The 25,709-nt window shown below is 47.7% G+C and overlaps 2 protein-coding genes across 9 annotated transcripts in view; both read right to left on the reverse strand.

Moving 5' to 3' along the window:
- GAD2 (glutamate decarboxylase 2) overlaps positions 1–21,721 on the reverse strand; it is a 41,598-nt gene extending 19,877 nt beyond the window's left edge. Inside the window, exons 1-7 of one of the 3 annotated variants that reach the window (XM_055709361.1) lie at positions 21,263–21,721; positions 20,942–21,001; positions 20,638–20,787; positions 19,339–19,572; positions 14,363–14,453; positions 13,409–13,521; positions 9,325–9,440 (exon numbers count right to left, since the gene is read on the reverse strand). In XM_055709361.1, coding sequence (XP_055565336.1) covers positions 9,325–9,440; positions 13,409–13,521; positions 14,363–14,453; positions 19,339–19,572; positions 20,638–20,787; positions 20,942–21,001; positions 21,263–21,338 — 840 coding nt within the window. In that variant the 5' untranslated portion in view covers positions 21,339–21,721. Of the gene's footprint in view, positions 1–9,324; positions 9,441–13,408; positions 13,522–14,362; positions 14,457–19,338; positions 19,573–20,637; positions 20,788–20,941; positions 21,002–21,262 lie in introns of those variants that run through there. The other 2 variants (XM_055709363.1, XM_055709362.1) reach the window with 2 other exon arrangements.
- A 1,312-nt stretch (positions 21,722–23,033) lies between these two features.
- The window catches only part of MYO3A (myosin IIIA), a 126,892-nt gene continuing 124,216 nt past the window's right edge, over positions 23,034–25,709 (reverse strand). For all 6 annotated transcript variants that reach the window (XM_055709356.1, XM_055709357.1, XM_055709360.1 and 3 more), the window contains one exon: positions 23,034–24,534. In XM_055709356.1, coding sequence (XP_055565331.1) covers positions 24,420–24,534 — 115 coding nt within the window. In that variant the 3' untranslated portion in view covers positions 23,034–24,419. The remainder of the gene's footprint in view (positions 24,535–25,709) is intronic.

Consider the following 25,709-nt stretch of genomic DNA (forward strand, 5'->3'; position numbering starts at 1 on the left):
GCTATTAGTAAGGCTATTAGTTAATCTGTATGTACAGAATAAAATGTGGAAGTTCTACACTAGAGTACAAGTCAGCCTAATTTTCTCTAGCTCATAGGACTTAACTCCTGAGCCAGTGTTGGTTTATAATTCCAATTTAAATCCTAGTGATTACAGTAATGAAATCGTTTTATATCAAATTATACCACCAAGAATCTGATTTTGTATTAACTCAAACCCAGCTGTAACAATATTGTCCTAAGTAATTTTAACCACAGATTATTAAACTTAAAAAAAAAAAAAAAGGAAATTCTTTATATATACTACAGTACCATTAGCTTAGGATAACACTACAAAGAAGATCAAGGAGATAACAATCTAACAGGGCTTTTTAAGTGTCTGTAACATTAAAGGAAGACACAGAGTCTGCAGAAGACCACAAAGCAGAGAAGTAATCACTACTGCTCTGTCAAGGGAGTATTTGGCTTTAGCGGTAATGCTAGCGGCACAGAGCTGTAGGGAAAGAGATGGACACGATGGTTACACACATCTACTTCACTTAAAGGCCGTGAAGTCAGTGGAATTTCACTGCATACTAAAGGACTCCATACATAACGAACATTTCGGGAAATGCCAACCAATTCCAAACGAAATTTATGGAAGAGAGAGGAAGGAAAGTAGAAATGCAACACGTACATTCAACTTAACAAGTGAAAAAGCCCCTGTGTTTTAAAAACTGCTCTGGAGGTAGTTTTCTTTGAGTCCTGACAGCTATGTTTGAGGTTGTGGAAGAGTTTTCACTCCAAGCTCCTTTTTCAATACGCCTGTCTCTCACCATTTTGGCTGAAATGCTTCAAGTTTTCATGATGCCCACTGACTCTTTCAATGTTTAGACATTTTGAAGAAGTTCAGGTTGCTTGAGCCATGATTCACTGATGATACGTGAAAAATTTGAAAACACTTCTTTAGGTAAAATTTTTCATACTACATTAATTATTTTTAATGCAGAGGGTGGGTATAGCTTTCCCCCATGGAGCATGGCTGCACTATGCCATCAGTGTGTATTGAGCAGCCATTGATCACGTCGCCTAGGCCTAAAATCAGCTTTTAAGGCCCTGGTACAGCAAACCACCCTAGCCCCTGAACTAAGCAAATTCTGAAATGTAAACATAAGCACGTTGGACTGACTTCTGCACAAGCTGATGATCAAATGAAACACATACCCACGCGCTTAGATGAGCAACGAGGGATTTCTGCCTGTGCTTCAGTGTTGTGCTGAATTAGAGCGGGTTCACTGCCGCTAGCCTCATCACGCTTCAGTCATCAAGTTGGTCCCTCTGTGTTCGGGGGGGAAACGGGCACCTCTGGGGAAGGTTCATCCAGCATGAGGGCTACTGGTTTGGAGTGGGCCCTGAACAACGTCAGGTGAGGAGATTTCTACCCGTTCCCTATGGACCAAGCCCTGTGGTATCTGCTGTCTGTGAGAGTGGAAAGCACAGCACCTGCAGGCACCAGTGCTCTGGAAAATGGCAGATGTTTGACTTTAACACACTGTTATTATCTGCTCTATTAAAACCACAGGTTAGTGGTATGCTCGGATTAGATATGGAGTTTCCCTGTTGTTTTTCTAGTTGGAGTCACAGGGTGCTAGGAAGTATTTATATATTGAACGTCACAGGCCTGCTCAGCCATCACACCAGTATTTTTCATGGCATGTTCCTTTATTTCATGAAAGCGCCTTTTTGAACAAACACATTTCCATGAGCTTCATCAGTTCCACTGCAGTCCGTGGACTTTTCCCAAGTACAAATGCACTGTAGACTGTGACCAATCCACAAACCTCTACACGTGGAAGACACTGGAGTCTCTTACCAGCCTCGCAGGTCTCCCTGTCTCGCTGAGCCCCATGGTGCAGCACTGCAACTTTATGAGAGCAGCGAGGAAGAACGGCCATGAGGAGGCTTATAAAAAATTCCCAAGTTTAGGAAGGTATCTTTGAGCTTTGCAAAAAATGGAACAGAGCTAGAATACTGCCAACATTACGACAGTTCACTGATATGCCATGTGAAGCTACAACCGAATTTATGTATGTTAAAAAAATTTCATCTATTTTTTTATTCAAGTATTACACAAACTGATGTGCACATACTGGATAGTGTAATATATAAATACAAGCAGAGATGTAGGAGTGAAAAGTCAGACATATTTCACTGGGTTTTGAGTCAATGACATTACATTGATAAATGTTGCTCCTCATTCCATACTAGTTAAAATAGATTTACTATTGCCATTTGTTGTTCTAATAAAAAATAGAAGTATTCAAAGTGCCTTAAAAAAGAAAATACAGATTTGAATGGTTTACTATGAGGAAGAAAATTATGCCCATGTGCTCAGAGGCATCCACTGGAATATGGCCAAGCTCAGCTGCCTCATTGAGAAGTCTCTGCTAAAACAGCACTGGGGAAAAAAAATGAATGTAGTGTTGATAGCTTCGTTGCCTGAAGACTTTTTACAGACTGAGGGGAATTCAGCGGTCAGGAACCAAACCAAGTTTAGGGACAAATTAGGAAGAAATACAGAAGTCTGTGCACAGAAGGGCAAATGCATTTACAATTTCTAACCAAACTTTCAGTATGAAATTGCTCAATCTGTGTATACAGTCACAGATATATGACTGCTGTTACATTTTTCTGTCTCAGGGTAGCATCAAAGGAATTACCCTAACTGCCTGAGAGGCTCTAAAAGAGCCATGATGAAAATGAAAATGCAAAAAATATAGTTTTAAGAACAAAGAAAGCTTTCCTAATGATGATGGATATTAAACATTGTTTTAATATTCCCGGTATGGTGCTGAAAATTTGATTGCCTGTGTAATATAAAGGTAAACATAGGAAAACGTAAAGGTCAAAGAGAAGGAAAGGTTTGCAGAAATAAGCCTGGTTAGAGAGAACTACTGGCACGTTCAGCTGGGTTAATGGGGAAGAAGGACATTAATTGTGACCTCTTTGGGAGTACAGGGGCTACAGTCTGTTCAGCCATGCAAGGAAGTGAGCTTGAACACCATCTTTCACGACACAGCCATACAGGAATTACACAGATCTTAAGTCTTATGGTGGGAGAACCAGGGTCAAAAAGGGAGGACAAAGGCAGACTGCCTGATGCCAGCACTGAAAGAAAAAAACAGGCCGGGAAAAGCTGTCAGGTTCAGAGTTTCACCAGTGTCCTGCGCTTGCCAGAGGCAGAACACCCAAGTGGCAGTGGGCTGTCACTGAGGCTTTCTCTCTCCCTCCCTTCAAGCACTACAAAAGGGTGCATGGAAGGCTACAAATACATCCCCAGTAGAGAGGAACCACAATTCCTCTCTAAAAAGAAACGTGGTTAAAATTGAGTGGTGAAGGAGAAGGTATAGAGTATTAGCCAGTATTAGTAATAAAAGCATATTACCGGTCAGAAAAAAAATTGATCATTTTGAGCCAGGGGAATTTTCCTTGTCCAAAATTTCAAATGCTGTTAGGCATAGGTTTGTCTGCTTGATTGCCATTTTTTCATAGTTAGCTTTGCAACGTAAAAACAGTGTAAATTTATTACAGGTGTAATGATGAATAGGCCTTTTGGAAAAAGAAATAATTAGAATAATTAAAAAAGCTATGATGCTGAAAAGTATGACACTGTTATCTTAAAAGAACAGTGCTTCAATATATACAGATGCTTCTATTTTTATAGCTTGCTAAATTACGTGCTCATAATCTGGCATGGTTGAAGCTGTCAGGAAGAACCATCTTAACGCCATGAGCCCCAAAGGCCACGGCTGAATTTTCAGATTGCAGTTTCTCCTTGCTCATGTAAATCCAGAGTGGCACAAGCTCTGCAGAAGGAGCTCATCAGGAGTGAGTGCCCAAATGCTGTGCAAGTCGAGCCATGCAGCAGCTGAATCCTCTCCGAGGTTTGGTCACTGGCAGCCTGGTACCCAGCAGACCTGGACCCCCAGCCTCACTCCATCAGCCACACGCCAGGAAAGGAGGCGAACATGCATTCCTCTCCACCTCTCCTGGGCTTTAAACAATGTGGGATCCCTGGACGGGTAGGCTGGGCTACTCTTCTCTTAACTTTAATAATCTAAAAATGTGTGGCTGGTGTAGACTGGCTGTTTGGGCCCCCTCGGTAGTGGGGAAGAAAAGGTACTTCTAGAAGGCACCTCATCCCCGAGGCTGTGGCATCCGTTTTAGACTAGGATGAGCTGTCTGCTGCAGAAGTTGCTCTCTTTTTTAATGGCTGTAAAGAAGTGTATAGACTAACTCAGATGAAATGTTTACATTTTAGGTGATTAAGGTTAAGTGACATGAATCCTATCTTTAACATCTAATTTTAAGGTATAGCTTTTCCTTCAATTATCTACATAAAGAGTATACTGAGTCCCATCACATTTTTAAACACAGTGTAATGATGTATATGTTTGCTATTGTTTCCTTTAGCTCCTGCTATTTAGTTTTTAAACTTGTGTTTCTGTACAACATACTAATATTTCCATCTTTATTTAACTTCACACTGCTCTTCTAATCCAGGAAGACTCACTTGTTTTTCTCCAGTGTGGATAGTTTTACAGAATTATCTGTTGATAAGAAATGTCGCACTGAGTTCAGGAGGATCCTGTGACAGTGTAAAAGCCACAAGATACTGACCAGATGAAGGGTTAGACCCAAATGACAAATGCCTCCTTTGGGCCTAGAGGACTATTTTTCTGGAAAAATGGTTTTACTTTGATTCGAATGGTGTTACTTGAATTAAGTTGCTCCTCAAATATGACCAAATTTTCACTGTTTCCCCCTGGCTTCAAATACCACCAAAATACACTTTTCTAGTTATTATGTATTAAGTAATTCAAAGAAAGAATGCATGAATATTTAAGTTTGATTTTTAGTTTCCTTAGGTGAAATCAAAACTATTCCCTACATACTCTGTACGCTCAGAAGTGTAACTTTCGGGTTTGTAATTCATGCTACGCAACAGAAGATGTGATCTCCAGGCTCCTCAAATCTTTTCCTGGAAGTCCCACCTCATAGGTCACCCCTTGGACTGCTTCTTGCAGGTGGAAGTGCTGCCAACTGTCTCCTAAGTTGCCTGGCCAGAAGACAATGCTACATGCCATGGAAGTGGTGGGACTAGAGATCTGCTTTTCATTCTACACAGAAACCAAACCCAAATCTTCCGCAGGCTGTGTGAAATGGTGGTCTATCGAGCTGTCTGCTTTGGGACAGAAGTCACTTTTTAATTTCGTTCTGCCTCAGCACCAAGAACCTCCATATTAGGTTTCAGAAACTGTTCCCACATACAAAAATTTTGCCAAAGCCACTCTTCTCCCACAGCTATCGATGTAGATTGCTGTACTCCCTGCAAGTAATGGGGCGTGTCCACAAGGAGAAATCAACATGCAAGAAGCTGAAGCAGTGATTTATTGCTAATTACCTCCTCCGATCTAGTTGCCATGTGGATGCTGCGTGTGTCATTGCTGTGAGGGTGCTCCCCTACAACCACAGACAGGCCACCTCTCAGAGGCACTCCTAGGGCTCCCCCAGAGGGTGAGGTCCCCCCAAGAACATGCGGCTGTCTACAGTGCTGACACTTTACACCTGAGCAGCCAAGAGACCTTCCCTTCACAGTTATGGGTGCCAGAGCTGCTCCCAGTGAAGCCTTGGGCAGGCACTAGTTCACCCCAACAGCAGTGCAGGCAGGAGGATGCCAGAGGCAGAGAGCCTCCCTGTGTTCCTTGGGTCTCTAACGGGTTGAAGAGGTCCCTTATTGTCAGCTCAGACTCATCACCTGCCAGTTCTTCCTCTGCACTTTCTTCTCCAAAACTACGAACACAGCTGAATTGCTATGTCCTTTCTGAGCACCTGACAAGGCATTCCTTGTCGTCATGTCAGGGGGGTTCTAGAGGGGTGGGAAACGAGGAAAGCTGATGTGGGCTGCATGAGTACAGCCTCGCTGGGTTGGAGAAGAGAGGAGATAGAAATTTTTTTCATGTCTTTCCAGTTATGCCCAGTTTTGTTTTTTTTTTCATTCTCTGAACTGTGGATTGAGTCTATACAGCCCCAAATTAAACATCAAGTCGATGGAAAAGCTTGAAGTCTCTTAAGCTACTTTTGTTCTACCAATAAAAAGGCCAAAGGCTGTTCTGTAACCTGCACCCAACTATTCTCTGCAGCTAAACTTTTCCCCTCTGCACCTCTTTCCTCCTCAGGGTAAGATGACTTTGTCTTTTGTCTACTAGGGGCGATCCCTGCTCCATACTATTCCCAGCTACTGTTGGATGCTGTTTGTAAGACAGTGCTAGCTGGCCAGGTCAAAATCACAATAGGGAACAGGTTAAAATTCAACAGGACTTGCCTTATAGACAAATGGATCAACTAAAATATTCTGAGAAGGCAGCTCTCCTTTCATCCACTTTCTTCACCCTGAAAACGGGCTGTGCTCAGCTGAACACTCACAGCAGCCTTCAGCTGATGTGCTGGGACACAGGAGGAGGCCTTCACCTTAGATTTTTCATTGTGTTTCAAACTATGGAATAAAATAGGTTTTTACAGCTAGCATCCATCACTTTTACACCCCTGAGTCAGGGTCTCTAGCATCACGTGCAGTCCAGAACGGCTGCCCTGAAGGACATCACTCTGCTCCCACACCAGTGCAGATGAAAGAACCGCTGATGATGCTGGTGAATACAGAGGACTGAATTAAGTCCTGAGCACCAATGCATCTGAAATCATACCTGGGCCAAGACTGACCCAAGTATTGTGCTTCACTGTCACTGGTGAAAAATAAATAAACAGAAGCAGAGTGAGAGATACGTCACGGTCCTGCTGAACAGCTTAGGGAAGATCTGCTTACTGGGAACATGCATGGCTGGAATAGTCACATAACCTATGTCAGGCACCTAATGTAGGTTGTGTATGTCAGGAGGCTGATCTCTCTGTATGGTCAATGCACAGAAGTAGGTGAACCCCTCCCAAAGGTGATTTAGAACACCTAAATTAAGGAATATTTAGGTTCCTAATTTGGATGCTTCAAGTTTCTCTCCAGAGGTGCCTCTCTTCACTGGTTGTGCAGACAACGAGGCTCCTAATTTAGGAACATGATGCACTCCTAAATTAGGAAAGGAATCACTTAGGAGCTAGGAGTTACTCCTCCCGCGCTGGCAGCTGAACCTATCATCATGGCATCAAACTGAGGCTAAATTCTGATGCAGTAATACTGGCAGCAATTGCAGCATAACTTCATTCATGTATAGTAATAGAAGCTCTAGACTGGTAGAAATGAAAATAGAGTCTGATCTGTTATGCTGAAATTCTTGTCTGAGAATTGCCACTATACTTCTGACCGAAAATTTTGAGACAAAAATCTTCCAAGTTTCTAAACACACACCGTAACTTTTAGCTTTGTTTACTATCATGCCACATGTGCAGAGCATAGGGAAATTATAGTATCCCACTTATAGTCTGCTTGTTCCATGGCCATCATCTTACCAGAGCATCCAACTGTAGCAGAGAGAAACCAGAACCAGGCTGGGGAGCCCAGAAGTAAGTAGAAGATCAGCATGATGTGATAAATGAGACAAACTACATTCTCATATCTTAAGTGTCTATTCAGGTTCTGCATGACACTTCCTACCTAAAAAAGGGCTTGTGCATCCAGGCCTCTGCAATTCCTGGAACAGCCTCTGCTATTTTGAGGGTTAAACCCCGATGCCAAATCCTTTAGGTGATTAAGGGTTACAGGGTCCTGTCTTCACCTAGCATGGTTTCTTAACTTCCCTAGAAGATGTGCGAATACATACTTTACAAAAAATTTGATTGAGGAAGGAACAAAACTACAATTTTAAGATACTTTTAAATTGTAACTTTAAATGCTGTTCTATGGGTTCTCTACTATATTTTGTTTTGGAATGTTTAATTTGCTAAGGGAACTGCTTCTTCCCTGGCATGAAACCACAATTATTAAAGCTCATTTCATTATTTTGAGCTTGATAGCACAATTTGGTTCATTGTTCAACATTCCATCGTGATGAATACACTGAAATTCTCTGATGATTAATAGGATTTGTTATTTTAAATGATCACACTGAACCTTATTTGCAAGACTTAATAGGTCTGTAACTTTCATATGAATAACGCATCTCTAGCTGCACAGCCAACTTTGGAGAGTTGCTGCTCATTTGTAGAATACCCTTCTCTTTGCTCTGGGGACAATTATTCAGCAACATAGAGCCCACAGTTTTGTATTGGATCTCACCCTGTTGCCATTGAAAGGCATCCTCAGAGGGATTTCCTCCTGGACATTTCTGGCTGGTTTTTAGGACACTTTGCAATTTGCGCTTGCACAGAATGAAACGCGTTCTCCGATGTATCAAAGAAGGCAGCCAGGAAGATGATTTTACCGAACAGGGACATTATCTCGCTGAGCCTCAGCCATGGAAGAGTCCTTTCTGGCTGAGCCCACACAGCTGGGGAGACATTTCGAAGGGGACCATGAAGCCTGAAGAGAGCTCACAGCCCCTCCTGGGTATAACCCTTCCTTTGTTCCTTCCTCCTGCACACACATTCTCCACTATAAGCTGCGAAGTTTTAGATGGCCATGAAGCCGAAATACCCACACCCCCCCGGTACAGACAGAAATATTACTTCTGTATGGCTGTTCAAAGAGCAAAAAACCCTGCGTTTCTCCCACGAGGACCACTCTGATTCCTCCTGTGCCCACCTCCCCACACCTCTTGCACTGCCAGATCCTGCTGGTGCCTGTGACAATCCCCCGTGTGCTGAAGTTTTTGCTCACAGGCAGAAACCCACAGCAAAGCCCAGTTCCCACCACACACTGCAGCTGCTCTGCTGTACACACACATATTTCCATACTACTGTCTTCACATATGTTATCTCCCTCTCATTAAGTAACAGCATGAGTGGTTTCAGCTAGAAACATTGTGACTTGAAAGTGGTCTTCGGTTCCCCAGAGTGACCCGAACAAAAGACATGCCTGGCAAAAAGTGCTGAAGCCCAATGATGAACTCTCACCATTTCATGCGGTCCTTACCATTCACATCAACAGCTATGCAGACACAAGTGAGAGCAAAAAATGGCAGGGGCTTGCAGAGCCTGCTCTCCCTGGGCTTCAGCCACAGATAACCACACAGCTCATCCTTCTCTATACCAAAAAGCCAGTCCTTTCCCATTTTTTTATTCCCAGTGAAGGAATAACAGAAATGAAGACAGTTGGCTACAAATTCCCATTCAGCTATTTTCTTCATCATAAATTCATACAAGCAGATGCAACAGGTAGGAAAAAAACAGAAACACATACATGTTCTGATGTGAAGGCAACCAGTCTGGGAATAGCTGCCATTCCTTTTTCCTTAACTTCTGGGAACATCTTGAAACGTGCAATCAACATAGCATACATGTTAGATATGGCACCACCTGGAGTCCACAGTAATATACTGTTACTTTTTCTATGCATTGTAATATCATTGCAGAACAAACGACAAGTGTTGCTACAGTTTTTCTAACTCCAATCTTAATGTTTCTACCATGAGGCAGAAACATGGATTCTTTTGCTGATGCCCCTTACAGCTGAGTTGTGTAATAACAGGATCTACTGCACCCAAATAACAATTTATGCAAAAAGTACTACTGCAAAAAATTATCGAGGCTTCCTTGCATCCCCATTTTTGCTACCATTTTTCCTTTAGTCCCCAATCTTATCTTTTCATACGCCATCAACGCACAATCCCCACTGTGTTCCACCTCCCAAGCAGGTGCCACCACAAGTAAACTTCCTAAGGGGCTTCCAAGTGCAACCTAACCTGGGCTCTCCCCTCCCCAGTCAGGGTGGCATTTCATGCCCCAGCTCTGAGTAAACCCACACAGTGAGTCCCAACAGACACTACATCTGGGTAACTGGAGTGCGGAGAGGGAAGAGAAAGGAAAAAGGGTCATTCTAACAAATATTTTTATTTTTATTTGTCCTCTGATGGGACCAAGGGGAAAAGGTTAGCTGTCCCCAATACTAGCCTTACAATCACTGGCACACATTGACTTAAAATACCCATTTCGAGATGGGTATTTTGCGCACTTGAAGCTGGGTATCAGATGACAGCTCTGCAGTGTTCTGTTCCAATTGTCAGTCCATGTATCAAAAATGAGCACTTTGTTTCCCCTTTGAGAGATTTTTACAAAGGGAGCCTCTGTGCCCACAGCGGCAGGATGTGTGGTTACACAAGAATGCTGCATGAGCACTATGGGAATATAATGCAGAACCTGAGGCAGAGTCTGAGTACTTTTATGTATGTATGCACACAAAGACACACGTGCACACAGACATAGACACGTATACAAAAAAATCCATCAGTTTTATCCTGTATATATACTATATATATATATACAGTTTAATTATATATTGATGTTTATGCACATATATTTATGTAAAGCAAAGGTGTGTATTGATCATGAGTCTAGGCTTTTAAATGCATAGGTCAGAGTGCAGCTGAGGTACAGTTCAACTAACCCAACTTTTATCCATCTAAAAATGGAGTGAAGAGCACAAGACATGAACTTCCAGAAGATGGTCCAGCTCATCCTAAGGTAGCTGTTCACAGTAGGTGGGATGACTGGCCCTGCGGACACATCCACCCTTCTCCCTTGAATATATGGGAGCTGCTGTAACTAGCCCAGGGTAGACACCCAAAGCGAGGTAAGATAAAAGTCCACCCTTTAAGCAGACCAACGTAGCTCTGCTGAAAGCAATGACGTTATACCACGTTACACCAGCAGGGTCTATGTGCTGGCACATTTAACGTAATTTTGACTTTTATAAGATTTGTATTTATCCAATTGGAGATATATATATACTGTTCCACCACCCACAGAAACTGTGCCCTTCGTTTCTCATCAGTGTCCTAGCTCTGCTCTTGCAGTGAAGCTGCCCCTGGTCTCGGCTTTCCCTGTTGTCGCTGGCTCTCCTGTACATCCAAGGGAAAATGCCAGAGTGGGATGGCAATGCTAGCATGGGGGTGAGCACAAACTGGGCTTTTTCTTCCCCTTTCATCTACCTTGAGAGGTATGAACGTATTTCTACACCTCTTTTCACAAACAACAAAGCAAGAAATGGAGAGACTAAGAGTCAATGCTGGGGTACCTGTCCCTAAAGAAATGCAGATGTCATGTAACAGCTGCTGTTGATGATTTAGGTGACTGAACTAAAGTGACCAAGTTGAAGAAATTTGGCCTATCTTGTCCAAAGTCATTGGCTCAGTATCAAAAGAATCAAGACTGAAACATGAAGCTTCTTTAATACCAGGCTTTCCTATTAGTATTTATTACCTAGCCATTTAACCTTAACCTTACTAATAAGCCCGCATTCTGCCTTTTAACTTTGCAGCTGTGTTTACACCCAGTTAACTGCAGGCAGGCAACAAAACACACCTACAGAATTTAGAGAACCTAATCAGGCCTTTATGCTTTGCACGTACTGATACTGTGTATTTCATTCCAGAGAAGGCAGTAGCTAGAATCTTTCCTTTGCAACCATAAGGTCTTCAGCTGAAGCCTTTTTGACAGTAGAAGACATGACAACATGAAGACAGCATAGAGATGATTTTGAGTATTGCCTAAAAAAGCAGAACGTGTACACTGGGTTTTGCTGCCTTAAGAGAATGAATTAGGAAGATGCACTTTGCACAAACCAGAAATGGCAGAGAAAGAAAGGATGAGATGGGGCAGCAATGCAAACGGCCAGCACAGGTACACGCCTGCCAAAGAGCCCACCCCCGTGCAGGTTTCAGCTCGATGAAGTGAGCTCCCGCATCTGACACACTAGCAACACCCTGGCCCCTCAGGTCAGGCAGGGACCTCTCACAGACCTGGGAGGGACAGCAGCTCCTGAAGCACACATCTTTCCTGACTCACACTGTCTCAAGCAGTTTGCCTGACTTGGGCAGATGTAGCACATGCACTGAGCCTTTCACCCTTGCCTGCTGCCTGTGCCCAGCCCCTGCCCACCAGGTCTGGCTGAGCAGCATTGCTATCGCTCTCCTCTCCCCAGTTAGGTCTCTGACCAGCCTGGTGGGGCTACTGCAGCTCAAGCCTGCAAGGTGAGGAACTGAAGACCAGCTGTACTGAACCAGGCCAGGGACTGAACAGTTACCAATCACTGCCCAGTTTCCAAAAACCTTGGCTAAGGTCTTGGGCTTCTGATACACGTTTAGATGCTGCCCTGTGAGATGGAAGCCTCTAGGGCTCAGGACCTCTAAGTACTACAGTAAAGTTGTCACAGCTTTTGCTTTCAATGCTTTTTAAATAAGGACTCAAAAAGGTAATGTAAATCCTCCTTTTTCTCCACCTTTGTGGAAAGGCCCAGGACAAAACTCCTGTACCACTTCCCATGTGTGCATTCAGATACAAGAAGCTGAAGATGAACCTGGGCTGATCTTCTGCGCAGCATGAACTTTACCCTTTGTGCCCTCAGAGAGCTGAACATCCTAGGCTATATCAGTGAGGCCCTTCCTTTGCTCAACAGTCCAAACACTCTTTTCTGCTCCATCAACTCAATGGACCTTCTTCCCAGAAGGGCTCCTTCCCCACCAGCTATCAGTCTGTTCTCTTTTGACAAGCCAAGATGCTATGCCCAATGTCAATCCACTTTTTTGCAATTTGGTGAGATAGATAGGCCAAAATTTTTAGCAATGGAATTCCAGAGTAAGACGAGAGGTGACAAAGAGTATAAATCAAAAGACTAAGTGGAATGACAAAAAAAAAAAAAAAAGTCTTAATAACATAGTGTTTGTCAGAGTCAATGATTTCTCCATAATAATCAAAAAATCATAATTTTTTGCCTTATTGATTTTCCCTGAAGAAACCAGGTTTCTGAGCCTTTAGGTGCTCAGATTAACTAGCCACCCAAGCACCCCACTGAGCCCAACAGGCCAGCTCACACATGGAAAGCTAACCACAAACTTAATGTTGGCAGGATCTTGCAGACTCCAGTAAAATTACTTAAAGGGATGCTACGTCTTTCCCTCTTTGCTCCAATTTCCCCTGCAGTGCATTGCTGTGTGTCTTCCCTCCATTATTAATACAACAGTCTTTCTATTTCATGTAATCCATAAAAAGTGGGGGCAAAGGAAAACTGCAAGGCAACTGTCTCTTCCGATTATGTTTCCCATGTGCCATTACAGCTGCTCATAATGCAGTGCAATTTGCTCAAACAGACCCTCATAATCACATCCCTGAAATTCATAAACATGCAATACTTCATCTCAAAGAGGCCACTGGTGGTTATTAGCAAGTGTCCTCTAGAACATGCATATTTAATTATGTTTACTCTTTAACTACAGGGGATGTCATACAGCATAGTCTGAAAAATAAAGAAAGCTTGAAATGTCATGTACCAGGTGAAAATATCCCATCGCCACAGCCCCCTGGCCAGCCAACCATCTCTCTCATTTTCCTTAGTGTGACATATTCCAAAAGTACAAACACTGGAGCAATTTCATAGGTGAACCTGAAACGTAGTAATGTCCATATTTAATGCTTTCATCTATAACACTAACATCTTTTTCCAATATTACATTACATTATAGCCACAATATACTCTATCTTGCACTGGGAAGAGTTCTGTTTTACAATACCTGGATAATCCTCCTTCTGACCTGACATCAAATGTCTAGAAGGAGAAATGCTGAGAGTGCTTGAGACTCTATTCCCACCCATTTCAGTGAAACAAATCTTGCCCACCTCTTCCAGGCTCAAGGCTTTGCCCTATAATCAAGAGCTGCTGGACAGAGCCAGACCTTCATCTTGCAAAAACCTGTGTGCATGTCTAGAAGCATACATGCCAGCAATCCTGTTCAGGATGACAAGACAGTGCATGAAGCTAAGGAAGTGCACAAAATGCCTCCTAGTCCCAAAGTGAAAAAACTCTCACACTTTAAATTCTGCACCCCCTTCTTACAGAAAGCAATGGCTCTAACTGCTCTGAGTATGGGAAGTACAAAACCCCTCTACATGAATGCAACTGTTCACTTAGCACACCTTTAATTTTACATATTTATGCATGTAAAATGCTACAATATTTTTTCTGTTGGTTTTTTTTTGAGGGTGGGTGAGTAGCAAAACCAGTATCATGTTAGTCTGTTGAAATTTTATGGAAGACAGCCTACAGGGCAATGTTGAAAGTCTTTACGTAAATAGCTGCAGCAACCATTTAAAAAGCAGATAGTTTTTTTCCAGCAACCTTAACATTAAATGTATTCTTTCTTTCATTCAGCTACAGCAGCTAATATTTTAGAGTATAACTGTAAAATTAGATTAAATATTACTATGGAAAAAAATCTGCTACTTACATATTAGTATTTGCTGCTGATGTCAGCCAGTCTGCTGCCAATCCAACCATGTCCAATCCAGTTGAAAGTTGATTAAAATATCTAGGGTGCCCTGCATAAAATGGAAAACATTACCAAAAGGCTGATGACTCTGAATGAAACTATTCAGTGCTGAACAGTGTATTTACCTCTGGATTTCTATAGAGAAGGAAGTGCTTTCAAGGTATGAAACAAAGCAAACAGCAATAAATACACTTCCTGGAAAAGGCAGGATTTCTTTTCTTCCTCATTCCAAACTCAGTAAAATCAGAGTAATTAGACACTGAACGCAGAGTAATGAATTCCAACATTCCCTATTATCCTCTCAATATGCCTTGAAAATTTGCACATCGCTGCCTCACAAAAATAGCTGTTTGCTCCCGTTAGCGTGTCACATGTTGTCACTGGATGTGGTTTTGCCTGGCTAGGTTTGAAAGCCACGCACGAGACACCATCTGAAGAGCTTGCCAGTACATATAACATCAGTGATGAATGGCTAATGATTATAATAGACAGGGCGAAATGAGAAAATGGAACATTTTGGTGACTGCTTTGCACATAACTCAATGGCTGATGATTGTATGAAGATGGCAGGGAAGGTGGCGGTCCTTGTCATTTCTTCCCTGTCAGAGTGCAATTACAAATAGCCTGGCTGTTTGCAATTATGATTTTAAAGAAACCTCATTTTAAAGAAAACCAGCACCGCTGCCCCAGCAGAATGATGCACAAGAATATACTCAAAGAGCTGGTAGTCCATTCACCTGGTTAATCTAATTGGCTCCTGATTTTTTTTCTAAAATCCTGCTAGAGATTTTTCTTGAAAACTGCCCAGAGCCATTAAAGCCAGGAACCATTAAAACTCCATTTTTACGAGTTGTTCCCTGCAAGCCCCTGTTAAGTGGCATAATTACCCATACAAATTACGGATGCTTCACAATTACTTAAAATGCCGTCTGACTCAAAGGAAGGCAGCCTCTGCTTGGAAAACACCTGTCCTGACCCACAGACGACATACTATTATTGCCATCATGGAAAACAAAAGAACGAGCAAGACGCTTGAGGAAATGCAGACACAGCACCAAGAGAAAACTGATCTTCGGTCCCTGGTGGTCTCTTATCAGGCACGGACACATGGCTGGCAGAACAGCATGGGGAATTGCTCCCCAGCTTCCACCTTGCAGCACACAAAGACAGATATCAGGCTGTGCAGGCAGATCAGAGCAGGGGACAAGGGCCGAGGGGTGGGGGTGTGGGGGTGTGTGGGGGGGTTGGGCATACATGCAAAATCCAGCTCCCTGAGCCCTTAACTTGAGACAAGCCCCACACTGCTGCCATCCAGCCCAACTGCATCTTGCACTGAGCCCTCTCCAGTGGAGACAGGGACTGCCACCTTCCCCCGGTCCACGCTGCCCAGGACAGAGAGCCAAAGCCTGTCAGGCACCGAGGGATGCTGCCCAGATCCACCAGGACGAACAGGACCCATCCCCTGCCCTGCATGCTCCCGAGTGAGGTGCTAGGTGGTCCCGGGGCAACCCACCACTGCCACCAAAGCCACAGCAATCCCACCCCCCTGGGCTCTGCTTGCAGCTCCCTTGCCGATGGGATTTGGAGAGAGATTTCGGTATTTACAGCCTGGGTTCAATATCACAGCCAGGTTCCACGTGGGTTCCCAAATTCCACCAGAAACAGAAAATCAGGAGCTGAAAGCTTTTGGTAAACCTGTGCCATAGGAAGGCTCGAAAGGGCCAGAAAAGCTCCTGCTTTGGAAATAAATCCCCACTGAAAAGCTGGGGAATAGCAGAATTCATATTTGCAGCTGCAGTGTCTCAGTGGCTCTCCATCAGCCCCGTACCCACCCCCAGGCGACAGCCCTGTTGTCACTGCTTGTTTCTTCAAGGAGACCTCTCGGCACACCTCCTGCTTTGGAACCGGCGTGGGGACAGGGCGGCTGCATGCTGGCGTGGGGGCAGCCATACCCTGGAGCGCGCGTGGGGGGAGCGGTGCTGTGCTCCTGCAGAGGCGTTAGGACAGGGACAGCACGAGCTGCTGCTGCTGGCGTGGGTGCTGGAAGAGCCCCCAGTACCTACACCTGTAACGCGGCGCCCTTCCCTTTAACACACAGCAGCAAAGAATGTGCTGCCCCAATCTGACCCCAACCTCAGCTGCAAGGGTTTGTCCGTCCATGTGCCATTGTCACCCCAATACGTAAGCGAGCTCTCTTCCCTCCGCTAGACAGCCCCAGGAACTTGTGGCTTTGCTTAGAATATAGGCTGCACCAGCCAGGTGAGAAGAGTTTGTGAGAGAGACTCAAAAATCACCACCCCAGTGCCATCTGCCTGAAACGCACATCCTTTCTGGTGGTTGTTACCAAACAAAGAGGTGACTGGCAAAGAGAGCGACAGGATGCAGGAAGGGGGAGAGATGTGAAAATAGGAGATTACTGCTTACCGGTTGGTTTGGTAATACACGACGGATTTACACAAATCCTAGACTAAACTGGGAGATGATGGGTAAGAACTGGGGCTGAGGCACTGCGACAGCCAGGGCTGGGCTCTCCCTGCCAAGAACATGCCTTTGCCCCATGCACCCTCCTCTCAGACATGCTCCCACCTGCACTTGCCCAGCACAGACATCCCCTAGCACGAACATGCAGCCTCAACAGGGACGTGACGGGAAGGGCCGGGCAAAGCCAGGCAGCACAGATAAAGGCACAGCTGGCAGCTCCGGGATCGGCCTTGCTCGTGGCCCCATCACATGCATGGTCCTGCTACCGGACCAGGGCCTGCCAGGGAGCAAGGCTGGACCAGCGCCAGCTCCTCGCTCCCTTCCTGGGGCTCCCAAGCCATTTCGGAACGCTCGCATTTCAATTCCCCTGGCAAGCACTGCACAGGAACCAGATTTCACATCCATCTTTCCCCGCATTTGCAGACGCTGCCTTTCACAGTCTCTCAGAGTTGTTGCTGGGGGTGGATGCTGGTAGCTGGTAAGGGGGCAGAAAGCCGCACGTGGCTCCCCTGGGCATCCCAGCGCACCGTGGCACACAGGCCACACCTGGGAGCATCCCACAGCTGCCCCACAGTGGAAAAATCAGCCATCTGGCTCCTTGAATCCCAACACGAGATCACTGCTGGGACTCGGGGATCCAGCTACGAGGCTAATCTAAGCAATACAATTTATTTTCCAATCAGCCCTCCTGGCCCTGCAGCCAAACGCAGGCCGGGCGCCCCCACTAGCCCAGGAGGGGCCGCTCCAAAGGGCTCCTGCAGTGGGAGCAGAGGCAGACCCCCGCTGCCAGAAACCTCACCCCTTTGTCCTTCCTCTGAGGGTAATTCACGCCGAAGCACATGCTGAAGGGCTCCGGGTACAAATCCCGCACGTTCTGTAAGCCCCCCCCAGGCCGTGGCAGCCGCCCCAGGACGCTGAGGAGCGGAGATGGCTCTGCACTCCCTGGCCAAACCCTGCCACACCACCGCATCTCACACAACACCCCCAGCACCAGTCCCTGGACCTTGAAAACATTATTTCCATTAAAGCAAATTAAAAAATGCAAAGCAGGGAAAGCCTCACATATTTACAGGGAGGAAGAGAAATGGAAACGCCGTTTTAAAAGGTCTTTTTTGGATGCACAAAATGGAACAGGTCCATTATGTGAAACTGGCTATAACAAAAAAAGATTAACGAAAATCGCTTAAGAAACAATATTCTTTGATTTCCCAAATTCACAGATGCTGTGTTTCACAGCATTCTGTGCAAATATGTTTCCTATGCCCTACCCAGATGCATCACATGGATCACTGGACTGATCGACTTTGTTTCCGTGGACATCATTTATCTATTTGTTCCCATATTTTTCAGACGTTTTGACAGTACCCGACTCATGCATTAAAAACATCCAGCTGGACATTTCCTCCTCTAAACGAGGATGATTACACAGATCCCCCACAATCTTTACCGGGATCAGTTTGTCCTGTTCCCCAAAGGCGACAAAACCTGGGTTTTGTTTCCCCTCAGCCTCTATTCACAAATCAGCCTTTGTCTCCCTCAGTAATTGCTCCACATTTATTTTTAAGCAATTTCTCGGTAACTCAAATTCCCACCAAGAGCTCCCCGCACTTCACATGATTTCTCAAAGCCGTAATTGTAGCTACTGTGGGTTTTGCCCGCTGCGCCGCAGTTTACTTCAGGTGGCCCCGGGTGCGGGGCCGGGGGTGCCCCACGCCTGGCCGAGCCCCGCGCCAGGCAGCCCGCACCGGGGCAGGGCTGACGGTGGTCCCGGGCAGGCAGCAGTGAACCCATCCCTGCCCTCCCCAGTGGAAAACAACAACAACAAAAGGCCACTAAAACAATTCGGGGCTTGTTTTTATTGCTTGAGCCTAAAGTCGAAAAAAAACCCTCACTATCCCAGCGCACAGTTCTGCCAAATTCTAGCATTTTTATGTCCTGCAGGTTAAAGGGAGAGACACGGCAAATGGCCGCGGAGAGCTCCCATTTACAGGATGTTTATTGCGGTTTTGGCTGTTAAATGGGTCGGTCCCCGCTGCCCCCCTAAAGGGGCAGCCCCCCCCTGCCCCGGCTGCCTCCGAGCCCCGCGCCCGCCGCATCCCCGGGCCGGGGGGGCGCAACCCCCGGGCCAGAACCCGTGAAATGGACGAACAGCAAAGGAGGAAAGTCGCAAAGGCGGTGACAAGGCTGCTCAGTGGCACACTCGGCAACTCCGTGGCACACAATCATTAATTTGACATCGGAAAGGGTGTGCGACGCTGCACGGACAGCTACGAGACGGGGCTGCTGGAGGATTTTATCATTCGGGAAAACGATTTCTGTCTCTGCTAGAAATTGCTTGGAACTGACAAAATAAGAGTCGCTGCTTCAATCTCTAACGTTTCAAGATAAAATAAAATGACACCTTTAATCAATGGATGAGATCCTATAGGGTAGAAAATGAGCATGGCCGTTACCTGTTTTAATTGCATACTTCAGAGTTGTTCTGCAGTTCAATAAAATTTCTTCCAGGGTCTGTGGCTGGTCTGCCAGTTCCCAGTTATATTCCTGGAGCAGCTCATTTGGGTAATGGAAATCAATAACTTTCGTTGATCTATCAAAACTTTTCACCACGTACTGAAGTAAAATGTCCACAACGTCTTGCAGGAAAGACATCGTTGTTATTTCTCCATTGCATGCCGGCAGAAGATCTGGGAACGGAGAAATGAAAAGCTAACTTCGTTTTACAACCAGACACAGATTTTGAACAACGGCTTCTCCCATTTACGTTTAGGAAAGCTTTTCACTGTATTCCATACAAACAGACTTTGTTTTCATTTAATAAGCAAATTGGCAAGACTGTATTTTAAGGAATATTCTGAGAGATAATAGTTAGGTTTTAATACCCTATCTAACCCAGCACATTTTTCCACTGCAATATTTCGGACCAATTTTTAAGACAATGAGAGTGAGCGGGGAAACAAGAAAAAAGGGAAAACGATTCTCAGGAAAAATAAAAGATGGGAAACAAACGCTCCAAGAAGCGCTCTAAAAACTGCCGTTTGCCTTGGGATAAAATAGCTTCACGGTGAGTCTCCAATGCAGGTAACTTGTTCATAATTTAATGCCTTTTTCCGAGGCGATGCTGCACTGTGGCTCAGGGCACACCCTGCCATCTGTTGTTTAAGTGTGGTGGCTCGGGCCCGCGGTGGAACCCCCCGAGCTGGGGCAGCGCAGCAGCGGCACCGGCAGCAGCAGCGCCGGACCGGGCCGGGCCGGGCGGGCAGCGTGGCTGGCCCGCGCCGTTCTGCGGGAGCGGGGACCTACGGAGCAGCGGAGACGCCACCCCCAAGGTCAGAGAAGATGAAGTGCAAAAAGACCTCGAATTATAACAAATCTGTTGGAGAGCGCTCCTTCCCCCTCCTCCCCTCAAACCTTAATTACATCGCAGGTACTTCAACGAGAAGGTCGCGGCTGCCAGTGCTCCTTAGGCAGAGCGGCCGGCAGGCTCCAGCACGCCGGCATTTTACTGCCTTGGGTTTGGGGTCTTTTTGTTTGTTGTGGTTCCGGGCTGGCTTATTTTCCGGGTCTAGGAGGTGCCCGGCACCCGCGGGCGGCAGGAGCGGGCCGAGGCGGGGGCGCGGAGCTCCGCGGAGCAGCCGCCGCGCACCGTCGGGCCCACCGGCCGCCGCGCACCGCCGGGGGGGCCGTTTCCCGACCGAGCGGCTGGTTTTGGTTCGTTTTAGAGACGCGGCGTGGCCCGGGAGCGCCGTTACCTGTTGAGTGCAGAAAGGCGTAATTCACCTCCGCTTTCTGGCAGCCACAGGGCTTTTTGTCGCAGGTACAGGCCGGCCGCGGCTCCGCTGCCCCCGGGGCTGCCCTGGCGCCGGTTTCCACAGGCTTCTCGGCGTCTCCGTAGAGCAGGGCTTGACAGCGACACGGACACACGGCCTCAGCACCGCGGCATCACCCCCCGGCCCCCCGCCCACTCGCCCCGGGGCAGGGCCCGCGGCCGCCCGCCAGCGCTCTGCGGGCGCGCAGCCTTCCCCGCCGCGGGCTGCCGGGCCTCCCCGCCCTTACCGCAGAGTTTGTTGCCGATCCCTCCCGTGAACTTCTGAGCGACCTGACACCAGGCTCTGGCTGCAAGAGAAAATGGAGCGGGGGGTGCGTGGGGACGGGCGCGGGCTGGGGGCGCCCCGTCCGACACCCAGCACTGCTCCCCAGGAACCCCCTGCCCAGCCCAGCCGCGCTGCGCCGGGCTGGAGCCCCCGCCGGTCCCCGCCGCTCCGTCCCGCCGGTCGAGCTGCCGCAAAGGGGTCTCCGGCGACCGGGCAGCGCTGGCGCGGCGGCTCCGCGGCTCCGTCGGGCCGGTCCCGCCCGGCTGCTCGGCGCCCCCCCTACCTGTGCCGGGGCTCTCGGCGGCCGCGGAGCCCTCTTCGGCCCCGAAGGGCCAGAAGCCGGAGCCGGGGCTTGCCATGGCGGAGGCGAACCGGCGGGGCGGGCGAGGAGCGGCGAGCTGCAAGCCCAGGCGGCCTGAGCGAGTGTGCGTGAGTGTGAGTGTGCGGGTGTGTAAGTGCGCGCGTCTGCGCCAGGCGGCGGCAGGCGAAGGGGCGGGGGCGCCCCGGGCACGCGTGGGTGGGAGCGTCTCCCGTGGGCGCCCCCGGGGCGCGCTGCCGCTGCCCCCTGCCTGCGACGGGGCGGGCGGCGCCGCGGGGGCGGGGTGGTGCCCCGCCGAGGCGGGCCGTGACGGGTCCCCCGCACCCTGCTCCGAAGGGGCGGGGCGGGGGATGCTCGGGGCAAAGCCGAGCGATCGGGGCAGCCGGCGGTGGGGCAGCCGCTGCCTCGGGGGGTGGAGACGAGTGAGGTGCCTTGTGCCGCCCCCACCCCACAGGCGGCCCCGCGGCCCCTGCGGCCGCTGCCCGGCGAGGTGGGAGTGGGGTTCGACCCCCCCGAAGCCGCCGAGCGCCGAGCGGGTGGGGAGGTTGGCTTTGCGGGCCTCGGTGCTGGCGGCCGTGGCGGTCTAGCCCGGTGCCCCGAGGGGAGGGGTGGGACAGCGGTCCCTGGGGCTACGGGGAAGCGTCCCTAATCCCGTGAGCGGCAAAGCGCCGAGAAATCACACCCCATCCCACCCCCGCCCCTCGCCCCCTGCATCGGGCACACCTGCGGCTGCGAACAGGGGACTCCCGGTCGGCGGCGCCGAGGCCGGGACAGCCGCTGCCCCAGGCGGCGAGCAGCGGTCCCCGGGCGGGGAAGGGACAGCCCTGCCGAGCCCCCACCGCCTCCCCGGCCCGCCCCGGCCGCAGTGACCGGCGGGGGCCCCGTCGGGCAGGACGGCAGCGGCGAAGGCGCTTGTGGAGGGGCCGGTGCGGGGGCGGCTCCCGCTGCCCCCTCCCGCCCCCGAGTTGGGCAGTGGTCCCGGCTGCGCTCCCGCAGGGGTGACGGGAGGGGTCCGGTCCCTGGCTCCGGCGCCTGACCCGCCCCGGCATCGCTGCTGGGGTCCCCGGTCCCGCTCTCGGCACCCCTCCGTAGCGCCGCAGGGATGCGGAGCCCGGCGGAGCCGCCCCCCACCCGCAGCAGCCCCAGGGAAGCAGCAGGTCCCGCGGGCGAGACTGGAAAGGAGGAAAACAGCGCTCCTTTTCTCTCCCCGACGTCGCTCCTGAAGGCAACCAAACCTCCCCCTTCCCCCCAGCCAGCTCTCCGCGGGAGCACGGAGCCCTTCCTCGCCGTGGCTGCCTCTCCTCCCGCACAGGAGGGATTTCAAGCCTGAGCCAGGGTGGGATGCAGGCAGGACGGTGCGGGGGCAGGATGCGGCCCTGCCGCGAGCACGGGTCCGCAGCCCCCGCCGCGCCTCGCAGCCAGGACCCGGGCTCCCCGCCCGTGTGCAGCCCAGGGCATCTCCCTCCCGGTCCGGCAGGCGCCCACAGCGTTACCGCGACTGTGTGTCCCTCCCGTGAAATCTCACGGAAGTATCTGGCTGTTTTAAAACACTGCTCTGATGGGACAGCAACAGCAAACCAGCCCAAGCATCCTTTCGGGTGAAATCACGGCTCTGTGCCAGCTCCCGCATCACACCAGCTTTAAGGACTCGCCACGGCTCGGTGGGGCTGTCAGCTCTCCCCTGCCTCGCTCGCTCCTGCCCCAGTCCGCAGCCTTCCGTCAGGTCCGGCTGTAACTCAGACACAGGCAACGGTGTCACTGCTTTGTGCGTCTTTATTTACTTTACTGTTTTAATAATACAGGAGAAAGCAACTTTAAAACGGATTTTGAAATTTAAACGATTGCAAATTTTACATTGCAGCAAATTTTAATCTGGTACACAGCCTTCTAACTAGTTGCAGAAGAAGAAACAATGGTTACCTGTCCCTGGGGAAAGGGCCAAAGCCTGTGTGGGGAACAGATAAAACCCCTACCCCTGTGGCTGGCTGCTGCTGCCAATTGTGGCGTTCGGGAGAGCTAAGCAAGGGAGCAGGATCAGGCCTTTATACTGGCATCATGAAATTTGCCTTCTCTTGCTTTGCAGCTGGGAATATGCAATTATGAATCCAGAAAGGAAACACAGCAATTATCTGTGTGGTTTCTGTGAAACAAGGTCTTTTGAATAAGGAATTGGGGTGGGGGGGGGGTGGGGAGGAATTTGAACACGATGGATATTGCTTTTATTTCCACTTAATTTCTAGTGGAACTGATTAAGAATGATCATTACATTTAGGCAGCAATCAACCAGAGAGCGCATTTCTATTCCTTTCTTGGCACCCCAGAGATTAAGATTCCTAAAAATCTAATGCAAAGGAGAACAAAGCAAACACGATTTAAAAGTTCATCACTTAGTCACAGACCTCAGAGGCAGAGCAGAGGGCTGGATATACTTCCCATAAATGGACATCTCCAAAATAAAGATTATACACACCATGTTGACCTTTAAAACTGGCTACTAGCTTTACAGTAAAGTCAATAATGAAATAAACTGCCATAGTATACTAGCCAATTAATCATTTATGTTTGATTCATTAGAGGGACACTTGCCACAAACGGTTCATCCCAAAATTTAGGCATTGCAAACCTAAAATAAGCAGAAATTCCCCTATGGTGTTCTTATAATTTTTTTTTTTTCCTGTAGAACAGTTTATTAGAAACAATAACTAAGGTTTTCTGAAGGTGCATATGGGAATTTGAAAGCTTAACCAGGGAACTATAAACTAAACGATCTATTTTAATTGGATGAGACTGATGAAATGCAAAAAAGAAAGACATATGCAGAGGAAAGTAAACTAAATTTAAGCTGCTTAATGTCTAATAATTTTATGATGTAGGAGTGGTATCCGAAAGAAAGCTGATTTTCATATTAGTTTTTTTAAAAGGATATGGTATGGTAGACTGACAGTGTCCCTTTGCAACAGTGTTGGGCTGTAAACCACAATAATTCACATTCACATGAACACACACATTGTAAACTTGAAACATTGGGGATTTTCTTTTTAAAAAAGGAAGCACATGGTATAAAATGATAAAAAAGATTATGCTAATAAAAGCCAAATGGCAGCTGGAACAGCAGCAGCAGCTAGAACTGCTGGATAAGGCGCCGGCGCTGTGAGGTCTTCCGCAGCAGTCGTCTGTAGTCATAGGGATTATCTTCGGTTTTACTCTCTTCTAGGGGGCTTTCTGCAACCCTCGACCTAGGGATTAAGCGCAGAGGTGTTTTAGAAATTAAAGTAAAAACATTTACCTTGGCAAACACTCCTAACCGACTGCTTAACCTTCACCCTCGGAGGAAAAAATAAAAGGAGAAAGAAAAATAAGCAACTGACTTTGCTAGGCCTCTTCCTGTGCTGCATAAAGCAGGCACCGCGGAACAAACACATTATACACTAAAAGCAGATGAACACAGAAGAACAACATGTTCTTCTACGAAGGGGTCATAATAAAAGGAAATAAAACCGTTGAGAACATGGGGGTGCTTTGCAGTAGTGTTTGCCTGATGGTTATTGAACCAGACTTTCAGTTGGCATAAATTTGTTTACTCAGTGTTTAACCCTCCTGCAGAGCTCGCTGTGAGTGTCCATCGCATTGGTTTTGTTGTTAGGGTTTTTTCTGTTGTTTTTTTTTTTTTTTTTCAGATGGCAAGGTGTGATGATGCAAGTCTAGAGGGATGCAAAAAACACTATATCCCCATGGCTGGGTTCAAACAAAATGGTGTTTATTACTTTTACATATTGCTTATATATCTTAGATAGTACATGTGTCAGACGCTGAAAGGCTTTCTTTCTTCTTGCTTGCTATTTGCTGTTGCTGTATGTGCCCCTATGCTGCGGTTTTAAGTTCTGGCTTCTCACATCCTGTTTACGTGCTTTTTTTTGTGGCTATCTTAAAGGTACATGACTCAAATCTTTAAAGTCAACTAACTCATCTGCAGACCTGCTGCAGGCCCCAACAGCAAGGTGCATTTTGGAAGCCACCTCTGACGGGCTGGAATGGTGAACTGGCACCAGGTGTTACCATGGAGCAAGATCAAAAATAAACCTCAGTTATTTAAAAAGTATATTACTCTGAAATAATTACAACAATTTGTAGTGTTCTGCGCTAAAGGTGTACCCTGCCACTGGTCCTACGCCAGTGTTGAAGGTAAACTGCCAAATAAAAAATACTCTGTGCTTCACTTCTGCAGATTGAACTGACTGTATAGTCTTCAGATCCAGGTGACCCCATTCCGGTGATTCTGAAGTGCAGAAATGTTTATCAATTGCATTCATCTGCCCTCAGAGGCAACAGTGTAAGTTTAAAAGTTATGCATATTTTTTTCACTGTTGCTAGTTAGGATGCAATGAGAGCAGCACACAGTAAAAAGTAAGAC

The sequence above is a fragment of the Falco cherrug genome, chromosome 4, assembly GCF_023634085.1.
Source record: "Falco cherrug isolate bFalChe1 chromosome 4, bFalChe1.pri, whole genome shotgun sequence".
In the NCBI taxonomy this organism is placed as follows: Eukaryota; Metazoa; Chordata; class Aves; order Falconiformes; family Falconidae; genus Falco; species Falco cherrug.